This window comes from Nyctereutes procyonoides, unplaced genomic scaffold (assembly GCF_905146905.1).
Source record: "Nyctereutes procyonoides isolate TBG_1078 unplaced genomic scaffold, NYPRO_anot_genome, whole genome shotgun sequence".
NCBI lineage: Eukaryota > Metazoa > Chordata > Mammalia > Carnivora > Canidae > Nyctereutes > Nyctereutes procyonoides.
This window is the reverse complement of record NW_026575132.1, coordinates 30,167,409-30,181,492: the sequence shown is the minus strand read 5'-3', so window position 1 is coordinate 30,181,492 and position 14,084 is coordinate 30,167,409. Positions and strand designations below refer to the sequence as shown.

The window sequence follows — 14,084 nt, the reverse complement described above, 5'->3', positions numbered from 1 at the left end:
TACCTGCCAGGCCTTCCTGTCCCCGTCACCTGAGGGCGACCACAGCTCCTCCTAAGAAGGAGGTGATGCTTCCAACATTCCTGGTGGTCGCCAGCTTTCCAGGAGGACTGGGTTTGATGGTCGCCTCCATGGGGGTAGGCGAGTGCTCTCTGTCTCTCCCTCCCATCTCTCTTGCCTCCTTATGGACTCGTGTACTTTCCTTGGGCCGACAGCCGCCCCTTCCAGCTGGCCCCTGGGTCCCTCGGGCGTGCAGCGTCTTTGGGTGCCTCCTTGCTCTCTGCAAGCTCCACATGCAGGCGAATCTCATCCTTTCTATGCCCCAGAGCTGGGATCGGCCGTTTCTCCAAGGAGCGCACGGGTGATTTCTTAAAATGTACATCTCAGAAGCAGAATCAGTATCTTTGAGAATCCCTCTTTGCCACAGGCCCCCACACAATGTGGTTCGTAGCATTGGGCAGGTGTGGGGGGCCTTCACCCCACCAAAGCTGCGCCAATCTGCCCGCACATAAGGTGCTGAATACAAAACCAGAATGTCAGGTTTCTTCCTGCCCTAGACGGACACCTGAACTGGACCAGAGCGTGGATATCCACCCCAAATAGCCCACGCTGACTTGCAGCATCCAATTCAATGCAACTGAAACACCGCTTTTGTGTGACTCTACCCATCAGAAGGAGGCCGGTCCAAGCCAGGGAGCGACGGCCGAGCTGCGGGCTTCTCAAAGACCACTGAGGGCCCCGGGGCCAGAGCACCGAGCGTCTCCAGGGCACGAACTCCCCGGTGGTTCATTTGGCTAAAATTACTTTACTGCATTTTTCTGCCTTTTCCAAACCACCGCACAGATGGGACCCCAGACCTATTTCTAAATCACACCGAGGGAGAGTCCACTGTCAGCTTGCACAATGCACCCCAGTGTTTTAATTCGGGATCTTCTCATCACGAATGAGCATATTTTAAGTCTCTGCAACCCCAGCCACCGCCTCTGGCTCCACCAGGCCAGGCGGCAGCCGCCCCCGCGGCCCACAGACCGTTCTCGGGTGCACGTCCCGCCCGGCCCGCGGGGTCCGCACCGCCGCAGCGCGTCTGCGGGTCGCGAGGCCACAGGCCTCGGTGCCGGGCCCAGCGTGGGCACCGCGGGCAGCGCATCCCTCCCGCCGCGGGCAGCTGCGTCCTCCCGCGGGGCCGCCTCCTCCCATGCGTGCCGCCCCCGGGGCCAAGCGCAGCCTCGTCCTGCCGCCCAGGCCGTGCCCCGGGGCCCTGGGGGCGAGGGCTCCCCCGCGAGGCCGGGTCAGCGTGGCCATAACCCGCCCTTAGGGCGTCCTCCTTGACGTCGCAGCACCTGCGGCCATGGACGGGCGGACACAGGAGGCCGGGACCCCGCGCCCTCCGCAGCCGCATCCCGAGCCCGCGGCGCCCTGCGTCCGCCCGACAGCACCAGGCGCGGCCCCGAGGTCGCCCCGCTCCTGCCGCAGCTCCGCGGCCGCGTCGGGTCGGGCCAGCGCCGGGTCCGCTCGGAGTCTGCTTGGGGCCGCGCCCGCCACGGCTGAGCTGGGGGCACGGAGCGGCCACGCGGGCACCGGGCCTCGGGCGCGCAGGAGGCGTGCGGCGTCGCAGGGCACCGCAGACCGGGCACCGCGAACCGGGCGCCGGGGACCAGGGCACCGCAGACCAGGGCACCGCGGACCAGGGCACCGCAGACCGGGCACCGCAGACCAGGGCACCGCGGACCAGGGCACCGCGGACCAGGGCACCGCAGACCGGGCACCGCAGACCAGGGCACCGCGGACCAGGGCACCGCAGACCGGGCACCGCAGACCAGGGCACCGCGGACCAGGGCACCGCAGACCGGGCACCGCAGACCAGGGCACCGCGGACCAGGGCACCGCGGACCAGGGCACCGCAGACCGGGCACCGCAGACCAGGGCACCGCAGACCAGGGCACCGCGGACCAGGGCACCGCGGACCAGTGCACCGCAGACCAGGGCACCGCAGACCAGGACACCGCAGACCGGGCACCGCAGACCAGGGCACCGCAGACCGGGCACCGCAGACCAGGGCACCGCGGACCAGGGCACCGCAGACCGGGCGCCGCGGACCAGGGCACCGCAGACCAGGGCACCGCAGACCAGGGCACCGCGGACCAGGGCACCGCGAACCGGGCACCGCGAACCGGGCGCCGCGGACCAGGGCACCGCAGACCGGGCACCACAGACCAGGGCACCGCAGACCGGGCGCCGCGAACCGGGCGCCGCGGACCAGGGCACCGCGGACCAGGGCACCGCAGACCGGGCACCGCGAACCGGGCGCCGCGGACCGGGCACCGCAGACCAGGGCACCGCGGACCAGGGCACCGCGGACCAGGGCACCGCGGACCAGGGCACCGCGGATCGGGCACCGCAGACCCGGCACCGCGGACCAGGGCACCGCAAACAGGGCACTGGGGCTCCCCCTCCCCCGCCCCGCCCCCCGCCCCCTCTCGCCCCCAGTCCTCCCCCCCCACGGCCCCGCCCTCGGTTCGCCCCCTCCCCCACCCCCCACCCCCCGCCGGACGGGGCCCCTGGCGGCTGCAGCCTGGAGCTGCGGGGTCCCCGGGGCCACGCGCTCCACGCAAGTGACTGGGGGGGCGGCGGTGCCCGGCCTGTCTCCCAGGGGAGGTCTGCGGGGCTGCGTGCGCGCCTCCGAAGGACTCCGGGGACCTGGGAGCTGGGTCCCGGCCGGCGCGAGGGGCCACCTGAGCTCGGGCGTGGGAGCCTCGGGCCTCGGCGTCTCCCCAGGGCTGGGAACGCCTGCAGGTGCTCCCGGCCCCAGGGCCCGCGGGCGCAGGGGCCTTCGCAGGCGGACGAGGCGGCCTGGCCCCTGTGGGCAGAGCTGCTTGGGGAGGCTCCAGGGGACGCGGCCTCGGGCTCCGGGCTCGGCGGCAGGGGTGCGGCTTGTGCCCGCGGGCCCAGGGAAGCTGGGTCCGGAGACATCTGGGTGCATCTGCGCCGGCCTGGAGCCCTGCCCCGGGGGCCCAGGGGGCACGCGCTCGCCCTTGTGCCCGGGTCACGGCCAGCTGGCGCGCGTCCATTCCCGGAGCTCAGAGCTTGCACGCTCTTCTCTTACTTTTCGGTTTCACCTGCTCATGGAGTGTTCAGTCTCGTGAAAACCCAGGTCTGCTGATGAGACTGAGGATCTGGCTTCAGAGTTTTCTCCCTATAATGAGCGAGTTTCTCAATCTCGACCTTTAAAAAAAAAAAATCTGCCCTTTGGGGAGGTCGTGGTAAGTCGTCTTCGGAGGATGGAGTCTCGGTGCGCCTGCCATGCGCTGATGTGTTCTGCGCTCATCCTCACAGCCCCGGTCAGTCCCGCTTTGTGCAACGTTCCACGGTGAGGTAAGGAGAGTCCCTCTTTTGCTTTGCATTTTAAAACTGATTTGCCTATTCATAAATGTTCATTTTTCATATAAATTTCACATGGTATTTTTGAGTTTACCTAAAATTCTAGCTGGGGATTTTATCTGGATTGCAAAGAACACACTTGACTACTGCTGACGGGTTTACGGTGTTGCATCACATCCAAAAATATGTATCTCCCCATTTGTCCTCATCTCTGTTGTTGTTCAGTAGAGTTTAACAGACTCCATAAAAGTCCGGTGCATTCTCTGTTAGGTCGATTCTTGGTTATTCATCCATTAGACAGTCATCCCTTTAATACGTACTCACTGAGAGCCTGGGTGGCTCAGCAGTTGAACCTCTGCCTTCAGCTCAGGTCGTGACCCCAGGGTCCCGAGATCTAGTCCCCGTCAGGCTCCCTACAGGGAGCCTGCTTCTCCCTCTGCCTGTGTCTCTACCTCTGTGTTTCTCATGAATAAATAAATCTCTAAAAAAACAAACAAAAACAAAAACAAAACAAACAAAAAAAAACCATACTCACTGAGTACTTTCCCGGACAGGCCATAGCACTCAGGGCCATGGTAAAGAAAACAAGCCAGGCCCAGCCCTATTGGGAGTAAGATTCCCTAGGAATATATGGAATAGAAGGCATATTCTACAGCTATATGTGGATGGTACCTTAGTACATAATGGTATAGAATGTAAAGGGATATTCTAGCACATGTAGTTTATTCCTTTTTATGACACTTTTAATTTTTAAGATATTTTCTTTAAATTCAACTTGCCGGGATCCCTGGGTGGCACAGCGGTTTGGTGCCTGCCTTTGGCCCAGGGTGTGATCCTGGAGACCCGGGATCGAGTCCCACATCGGGCTCCCGGTGCATGGAGCCTGCTTCTCCCTCTGCCTGTGTCTCTGCCTCTCTCTCTCTCTCTCTGAGACTATCATAAATAAATAAAAAATTTAAAAAAATAAATAAATTCAACTTGCCAACATATGGTATAACACCCAGTGCTCATTCTGTCAAGTGCCCCCCTCAGTACCCATCACCCAGTCACCCCCTGCCCCCGCCCACCTCTCCTTCTGCGACCTCTTGTTCATTTCCCAGAGTTAGGATTTTCTCATGATTTGTCTCCCTCTCTAATTTTTCCCACTCATTCTCCCTCCTTTCCCCTTTAATCCCTTTCACTATTTCTTATATTCCAGATGAGTGAAACCATGTGATGATTGTCCTTCTCCAATGGACTGACTTCCCTCAGCATCATACCCTCCAGTTCCAACCACATTCAAGCAAATGGTGGGTATTCATCATTTCTAATGCCTGAGGAATATTCCACTGTATACATAAACCACATCTTCTTTATCCATCATCTGTCGATGGACACCGAGGCTCCTTCCACAGTGTGGCTATTGTGGACATTGCTGCTAGAAACATCGGGATGCAGGTGTCCCGGCGTTTTACTGCATCTGTATCTTTGGGGTAAATCCCCAGCAGTGCAACTGCTGGGTCGTAGGGCAGGTCTATTTTTAACTCTTTGAGGAACCTCCACACAGTTTTCCAGAGTGGCTGCACCAGGTCACATTCCCACCAACAGTGCAAGAGGGTTCCCCTTTCTCCGCATCCTCTCCAACATTTGTGGTTTCCTGCCTTGTTAATTTTCCCCATTCTCACTGGTGTGAGGCGGGATCTCATGGTGGTTTTGATTTGTATTTCCCTGATGGCAAGTGATGCAGAGCATTTTCTCATGTGCCTGTTGGCCATGTCTATGTCTTCCTCTGTGAGATTCCTGTTCATGTCTTTTGCCCATTTCATGATTGGATTGTTAGTTTCTTGGGTGTTGAATTTAATAAGTTCTTTATAGATCTTGGAAACTAGCCCTTTATCTGAGAGGTCATTTGCAAATATCTTCTCCCGTTCTGTAGGTTGTCTTTTAGTTTTGACTGTTTCTTTTGCTTTGGTGAAGTTTCTTATCTTGATGAAGTCCCAATACTTCACTTTTGCTTTTGTTTCTCTTGCCTTCATGGATGTATCTTGCAAGAAGTTGCTGTGGCCAAGTTCAAAAAGGGTGTTGCCTGTGTTCTCCTCTAGGATTTTGATGGAATCTTGTCTCACATTTAGATCTTTCATCCATTTTGAGTTTATCTTTGTGTCTGGTGCAAGAGAGTGGTCTAGTTTCATTCTTCTGCATGTGGATGTCCAATTTTCCCAGCACCATTTATTGAAGAGACTGTCTTTCTTCCAGTGGATCGTCTTTCCTCCTTTGTCGAATATTAGTTGACCATAAAGTTGAGGGTCAGGATCCCTGGATGGCTCAGCGGTTTAGCACTGCCTTGGGCCCAGGACCTGATCCTGGAGTCCCGGGATCGAGTCCCACATTGGGCTCCCTGCATGGAGCCTGCTTCCCCTTCTGCCTGTGTCTCTGCCTCTCTCTCTCTCTCTCTTTCTCTGTATCTCTCATAAGTAAATAAATTTTTTTTAAAAAAGTTGAGGGTCCACTTCTGGGTTCTCTATTCTGTTCCATTGATCTATGTGTCTGTTTTTGTGCCAGTACCACACTGTCTTGATGAGCACAGCTTAGTAGTATAACCTGAAATCTGGCATTGTGATGGTTTTCTTTTTCAATATTCCCCTGGCTATTCGGGGTCTTTCTGATTCCACACAAATCTTAAGATAATTTGTTCCAACTCTCTGAAGAAAGTCCATGGTATTTTGATAGGGATTGCATTACATGTGTACATTGCCCTGGGTAACATTGACATTTTCACGGTATTAATTCTTCCAATCCATGAGCATGGAATATTTTTCCATCTCTTTGTGTCTTCCTCAATTTCTTTCAGAAGTGTTCTGTAGTTTTTAGGGTATAGATCCTTTACCTCTTTGGTTAGGTCTATTCCTAGGTATCTTATGCTTTCAGGTGCGATTGTAAATGGGATTAACTACTTAATTTCTCTTTCTTCAGTCTCAGTGTATAGAAATGCCACTGACTTCTGGGCATTGGTTTTGTATCCTGCCACACTGCCAAATTGCTCTGTGAGTTCTAGCAATCTTGGGGTGGAGGCTTTTGGGTTTTCTATGTAGAGTATCATGTCATCTGCGAAGAGGGAGAGTTTGACTTCTTCTTTGCCAATTTGAATGCCTTTTATTTCTTTTTGTTGCCTGATTGCTGAGGCCAGGACTTCTAGTACTATGGTGAATAGCAGTGGTGAGAGTGGACATCCCTGTCGTGTTCCTGATCTTAGGGGAAAGGCTCCCAGTGTTTCCCCATTGAGAATGATATTTGCTGTGGGCTTTTCGTAGATGGTTTTTAAGATGCTGAGGAATGTTCCCTCAATCCCTACACTCTCAAGAGTTTTGATCAGGAATGGATGCTGTATTTTGTCAAATGCTTTCTCTGCATCTCTTGAGAGGATCATATGGTTCTTGGTTTTTCTCTTGTTGATATGATCTATCACATTGATTGCTTTCCGAGTGTTGAACCAGCCTTGCATCCCGGGGATAAATCCCACTTGGTCATGGTGAATAATCTTCTTAATGTACTGTTGGATCCTATTGGCTAGTATCTTGTTGAGAATTTTTGCATCCATGTTCATCAGGGATATTGGTCTATAATTCTCCTTTTTGGTGGGGTCTTTGTCTGGTTTTGGAATTAAGGTGATGCTGGCCTCATAGAACGAGTTTGGAAGTACTCCATCTCTTTCCATCTTTCCAAACAGCTTTAGTAGAATAGGTATGGTTTCTTCTTTAAACGTTTGATAGAATTCCCCTGGGAAGCCATCTGGCCCTGGACTTTTGTTTCTTGGGAGGTTTTTGATGACTGCTTCAATTTCCTCCCTGGTTATCAGCCTGTTCAGGTTTTCTATTTCTTCCTGCTCCAGTTTTGGTAGTTTGTGGCTTTCCAGGAATGTGTCCATTTCTTCTAGATTGCCTAATTTATTGGTGTATAGCTGCTAATAATATGTTTTTCAAATAGTTTGTATTTCCTTGGTGTTGGTGGTGATCTCTCCTTTGTCGTTCATGATTTTATTAATTTGATTCTTTTCTCTCTTCTTTTTAATAAGGCTGGCTAATGGTTTATCTATCTTATTAATTCTTTCAAAGAACCAACTCCTGGTTCTGTTGATCTGTTCCACAGTTCTTCTGGTCTCGATTTCATTGAGTTCTGCTCGAATCTTTATTAACTCTCTTCTTCTGCTGGGTGTAGGATCTATTTGCTGTTTTTTCTCCAGCTCCTTGAGGTGTAAGGTTAGCTTTTGTATTTGAGTACTTTCCAGTTTTTGGATGGATGCTTGTATTGCGATGTATTTCCCCCTCAGGACTGCTTTTGCTGCATCTCAAAGATTTTGAAAGGTTGTATCTTCATTCTCATTAGTTTCCATGAATCTTTTTAATTCTTCCCTAATTTCCTTGTTGACCCTTTCATCTTTTAGCAGGAGGGTCCTTAACCTCCACGTATTTGAAGTCCTTCCAAACTTCTTCTTGTGATTTATTTCTAGTTTCAAAGCATTATGGTCTGAAAATACGCAGGGGACGATCCCAATCTTTTGGTATCGGTTAAGCCCTGATTTGTGACCCAGTATGTGGCCTATTCTGGAGAAAGTTCCATGTGCACTTGAGAAGAATGTGTATTCAGTTGCGTTTGGATGTAAAATTCTGTAAATATCTGTGAAATCCATCTGGTCCAGTGTATCATTTAAAGCTCTTGTTTCTTCGGAGATGTTGTGCTTAGAATATCGTCGATTGTAGAAAGTTCTGTGTTCAAGTCAGCAAGTTTAAGTGTATTATTATCTAAGTATGTCTTAACTTTGGTTATTAATTGATTGATATACTTGGCAGCTCCCACATTCGGGGCATAAATATTCATGATTGTTAGCTCCTCTTGTCGGGTAGATCCTTTAAGTATGAGATAGTGTCCCTCTTCATCTCTTACTACAGGCTTTGGGATAAACTTTAATTTATCTGATATGAGGATTCTGCTCATTTCTTGACTGGATTTTTTGGGGTGTTGAGTTTGATAAGTTCTTTTTTTTATTTTTTTTTAATTTATTTATTTATGATAGTCACAGAGAGAGAGAGAGAAGAGGCAGAGACACAGGCAGAGGGAAAAGCAGGCTCCATGCACCGGGAGCCCGATATGGGATTCGATCCCGGGTCTCCAGGATCACGCCCTGGGCCAAAGGCAGGCGCCAAACCGCTGCGCCACTCAGGGATCCCGATAAGTTCTTTATAGATCTTGGATACTAGCCCTTTATCTGAATTGTCATTAGCAAATATCTTCTCCCATTCTGTTGGTTGACTTTTGGTTTTGTCGACTGTTTCCTTTGCTGTACAGAAGTTTTTTTATCTTGATGAAGTCCCAACAGTTCATTTTTCTTTTGTTTGCCTTGCCTTTGAGACATGTTTTGCAAGAATTTACTATGGCCAAGTTCAAAAAGGTTGCCTGGGATCCCTGGGGGGCTCAGTGGTTGAGCGTCTGTCTGCCTTCGGCTGAGGTCCTGACCCCGGATCCAGGATGAAGTCCCACATCGGGCTCCCTGCAGGGAGCTTGCTTCTCCCTCTGCCTGTGTCTGCCTCTCTCTCTCTGTGTCTGTCATGGATAAATAAAATCTAAAAAAAAAGAAAAAGAAGAGACTGATAGAGGCATACTCGTGACTTTGTAGATCCCCTCTGGTGGCCGGTGTGCAAGGACACCCACACTGGGGTTGGGAATGCACAGTAGGAAGAGTTCACTTTCAGCTAATTGTTAAAGGTAGTCAACGTCTCGAGTAAAATGTTAAAGTGTTCAGTGTTTGATAAACGATGAAACCAAGTTCTCACGTTAAAGATGTTGGAATAAATCTTGTTTATGGTCCTATTTCAGCAGGCAAGTTAAAGGTTTCTTTGAGTGGGTTCCTGGCTTTTCTGCTGGTGTCGGCTGCCAGCAGGGGGTATTTCTTGCCGCTGGGAAACATGTAGGTCGTGACCTCATCATCCCTGAGGAGTCCTTGGTAAGTCCTGGGTTTTCCAATCCATCTCCTGCAGGGATCCGTCTGGACGGCTTTCCAGTCCTCCTGTAGGTGCGCTGCGTCCAAATGTGTGGGCTGGCTAGGGTCAAGGTCAGGGCAGGTAGGCCAGAGGCCTGGGTGCCCGCGGGACTCCAGGCTTCGTGAAGACCACAGAGCGCAGCCCTCAGTGGTACCTTCCCATCCGGTGGCCTGTGCCATGGCCATTAGGGGTTGTCTGGGTGGACACGGCAGCGCCCTTACAGGTAGGCCCTTCTCACCTGGAACACGCGTGACCCAGAGGACTGCAGCTGTCCCTGCACACGTAGATACCTGGTGTGGGTGGTGGTGTGTGTGCATGACTGCCTGGGCGCAAGGCCTCTGCTTCCTCGTCTGGGATGGGGTGACAGCTGCCCCGCAGGTGTGTGGTCAGGAGGAAGGAGACAAGCTCCACGGGCCCAAGTCGAGCCGCCCCTGGGCTGGGCTTTCAGGCAGGAGCCTCTTGTTTCCCGGGGCCGGACCACGCCTGCCCTTCCTGCACGTCGGGGCGCCCGGTGGGGCCATGCTCCGGGCCCAGCATCGGGCACACTGGGCACACTGGGCACACCAGCGGGAGCGCCGGCGGGTTAACTCACCGCCTGCACTCCTGCGAGTAGCGCGGCCCAGGCTCTCCCTGGCGCTTCTCCTGCGGCAGGCGGCGAGGACGCGGTGATGGGAGGCTGCTGGAGCGGCCCGAGCAGGAGCGGGTCGGCGCGGCGGCGTCTCGCCTCTCGGCTCGGCTCGCGGGTGGCTGGGGCTCAGGGGCAGAGCGAGCCGGCGGGTGGTGCACCTGCTCCACTGCATCAGACAGGAGTCCCTCTGATGCTGTTTCTGACCTCGGAATAGAAAGCACTCTGCAAAACCAAGCTGATTCTGTATTTCATTAAATGTCAGTTTACATAAATGTCCCAATTTTAGTCTTTGTGAGATCTGAAGATCTTTCTGGCACTTTCCTTAACACTCCTGATGATTTTTTTTAGTCTGTGAAGGATTACTCTGAATATATAAGGCTGCTGCAGGTAGGGAAAAAATTTCTAATTTTTCTCCTTTTAATTAGAGCTTTAAGTGCCATATCGATTTTGCTCAAAGTCCTTCTAGCTTGTAATTTAGTAAAACCTATTCAAGTGAACACAGACTTCTCCCAGTTTAGTCTCATAATGGTTCATGAAAGCCTTAATTAAGCATCTGCTAAAAAGTAAATGAGTTATGATAATTTTGGTAATGCCTATCACTTTGGAATAACTAATGCCAAACATTTGGAGAAAGAGTTATAATAGCTCCTGCTTTAATTAAATGATAAACATTTCTCCATTAGACTTTGTACGGAAGTCATCGCCCGTTGCAGGCAGTGGGGATATTTATACCTGACGGCAGCCCTGTGCCAAGTCACCAGCATGCAGCCTGGCACGTGCCGTCCACCCAGGCCATGGTGCAATTCAAACAAGCACAGTGCTGCATTTCACTAAAGACAAAAAGCCAGGGTAAGCCAACCTTCACTTGGACCAGAATTAGGGACAGAGCTGCAGCAAGACACACCACGAGTGAATGTTCAAAATATTGGGATTTCCCATTCATTCCTATGTCCATGTGCCACCAGGTCCCTGGGGCAGACGACACAGGACATCACGGACAAGAAAATGCCCCAAGGTCCCGGAGACCCTCCCTGGAGGCGGCGGCAAGAGCAGGTGGGTGCCCCAGGTGGCAGGGGACATGTCCTGGTCACAGTGAAGCGTGCACGCAGGTCCCACGGAGGTGTGGACATGGATGCCTCGTCTGAGGCCAGCGCCCACCTCTCCACAAGCAAGCGGGGGGCCTCCAGCTGCTGTCTGCCTCCCAATCTCTGTGCCCAGCGCAGGCCTCAGGCGGGGAAGGTGTGGCGGAGAGCCAGGCAACAGGAAGGGGAGATGTAGGGCCTTGCCGTGACAGGAGCCACGTGTGGCGTCCCAGCTTCAGGCAAGTGTGTGGCTCTTGTTCAGTAGGCTGGAAGTGGGCGCAGGACTGAGTCCAAAACCTGTAACATGAATGCGTAATAAACCATTTTTAGCTGAGAGCAGCCTTGCCAAAATTAATACACACGCACGCGCACACACACACAGAGGACAGAAATGTTGTGATGTTGGTGATGTGTGTAGCAGAACACAACTCACACTCAACCCTGCAGCCACCAGCTGGAAACCAACCTATCCCCCATGGTCACCATCCCTGGGGCTCCAGCCACCTCCCTTATGGTCACAGTCCCTGGGGACCCATCCCCGTCCCCCATGGTCACTGTCCCTGGGGCCCCGGCCACCTCCCTCACAGTCACCATCCCTGGGGACCCAGCCCCGTCCCGATGGTCACCATCCCTGGGGCTCTGGCCACCTCCTTCACAGTCACCATCCCTGGGGATCCAGCCCTGTCCCTCACAGTCACCATCCCCCACTGTCACCGTCCCTGGGGACCCAGCCCCATCCCCCTTGGTCACCGTCCCTGGGGACCCAGCACCCCCTACAGTCACCATCCCTGGGACCCAGCCCCGTTCCCCATGGTCACTGTCCCTGGGACCCGTTCCTGTCCCTGACAGTCGCCGTCCCTTGGAACCCAGAGCCATCTCCACGGTCACCAGCCCTGGGACTTGGACCTGTCCCCCTTGGTTGCCATCCCTGAGACCCGTCCCTGTCCCCCACGGTCACCATCCCTGGGGACCTGTCCCCATCCCCCTCGGTCACAGTCCCTAGGACCCAGCATGCTGGAAGTCAGACCTACGTCCCTAGGGATCCACCCAAGAAGCCCCACACAAACCCTGTAACCGTTGGCCTCACTGCTCAATAACTGGCAGTGTCTCTAGTTTGTCCCCACTGCCACCCTAGGCCCCACCATTGGAAGCCACAGGTGCCGCTGGAACCAGTTGTGAGGACGCCTGTCTTTGCTGGCCCGGGGAATGGCTTTCTGGTACCCGCGGCCCCCATCAGGGTGCCTCGCACCCCGCGCCCTGCCCTTTCCCCCCCGGACCCCCAGGCCTCTGCCCTGCCAGTCGCCTCCCCCGCCTCCCCGACTGCAGCGGCACTGAGTGAGCCGCCCCACCTGTCCTGCCCCGGGCACCCTGGTCTGTGTCCGCAGCAGCAAGGCCAAGGACTGACGCCTTGATGGTCTCCCAGCCCAGCATGTGCGCCTGCCCCCCCCCACATCAGCCGGGAGCTCGGTCCCCGAGGAGGAGCGCCTGGCCCCTGACCTGTGTCTGGGGCCGCGGGGCCGGCGGGGGGGGGGATACCTCCCGCACATACGTCGCCAGACACCTTGGCCCGGCCTGCTCCCAGCTCCCAGCCCTCGGCGCCCAGTGGCCCCCCTCACCCAGCACAGACCCTGCTCTCCCAGGGACCCAGGCCGGAGCCTGTGTCCCCGCGGTCGTGCTCCTGAACCGAGGGCCGTGCCCTCCCGGGTCCCTAGAGGTGATCTGCAGTACCAGCTTCGCACAGACGCATGGTTTGAATTCCCTTCCAGAGGGTCCTCGGGCAGGTGGGAACTGGGGTGCCCGGAGGTGACCCCGCTTGTAGCAGCAGCGGGCCAGGCTGGAAATGACAGGGCTCGGCCCTGAGCTGTCCCGCTGTCTGCCCAGGAGCCGTGCTAGGGGTGGTGGGGATACTGAGGCAGCCTCGCCCATGGGCGTGTGGGGGAGCCCAGGCCCAGGCCTCCCGCAGAGGAGTCAGGGGCCTGTGTCTCCCGCCTCTGGCTCTCTGCGCCCTTAGTCCCCTCCCCTCGGGGCTGGGGCCTGGCCCCGCCTCCGGCCTACATGATGCCTCACGGGGCTCGGGGCAGGTGTGGACGCTGCGCCTGTGTCGCGGAGCAGGTGTGGACGCCGCGCCTGTGTCCCGCCCACAGCAGAAGCGGCCGGGCCCGTGCGCCCCGTCCTACCGTCCATCTGTAAGAAGAGCCCCTCAAAAGCAGTGTGGAAATGCCAGTGGTGGCGATACCTGGTGCCCGCGGGGCCCTGGGGGGCTGACTGCCGCGCTGCCCCCACCCGGGCCACCCCCTCTCGGGGCCGCGGGCACACGTGCCCTTGATGCCCTTGAGCGGCGCCTGCAGGAGCTCGAGCGCCGCGAGGTCCTGGGCCCTGTGGACCTTTAGCCTCGCCGGGTCCCCCCGCCGGCCGTGCCAGGTCCATGCGCGCTGGATACGACGGCGACCGCAGGACAGGCTCCGGATGGATGGACGAATTCAGGGCAGACGGGGCCCTGTGACGGGTCGGCTGGCACGGAGCCAAGGGCTGCCCGCTGGTTCCGCTGCCGTCCCGAGTCACGGCCGGCTGTGAGCGACCTGCCCAAAGCCCTAAGGTGATGCCTGAACTGCGGTGAGCGGGGGCAGGAGGGCGGCGGGCGGCAGCGGGAGCTCAGAGCTGGCAGCGGGTGCCCAGCCCCAAGCGCCTGCCCATCGGTGCGCCCCCCCGGGGCCGCGGCAGCAGAGCGTCCCGGGCAGTCAGCATGCGCTGCGGCGAGAGGGCAGCAGCGGTCCTGGCTGCTGGGGCCGGGCTGGCACAATGGCCCCAGGACCCGGCCCGAGTGCCCAGAGCCTCCCAGCTGTCCTGACACCGTCTTGTTCCCAACATGCCCCGGATGATCCGCCTGCACCTGCGGGGGCCAGGCACGGACCTGTGCCCTGTTCCCTGGCCCCTGGCCTTTGGAGGGGGCGGCCACGCCCAGACGTTACTACCTGCTGACGGGGT

The 14,084-nt window shown here is 55.9% G+C and overlaps 1 protein-coding gene across 1 annotated transcript; it reads left to right on the top strand.

Annotated features, from left to right (window-relative positions):
• Positions 1-1,345: 1,345 nt before the first annotated feature.
• On the top strand, positions 1,346-13,489 carry LOC129522789 (spidroin-2-like). The gene is made up of 6 exons (XM_055345195.1): positions 1,346-2,921; positions 3,331-3,364; positions 10,041-10,169; positions 10,983-11,070; positions 12,337-12,434; positions 13,111-13,489. Exons 1-6 carry the CDS (start codon positions 1,346-1,348, stop codon positions 13,487-13,489), a joined length of 2,304 nt encoding a protein of 767 aa, XP_055201170.1.
• The last annotated feature ends 595 nt before the right edge of the window (positions 13,490-14,084 follow it).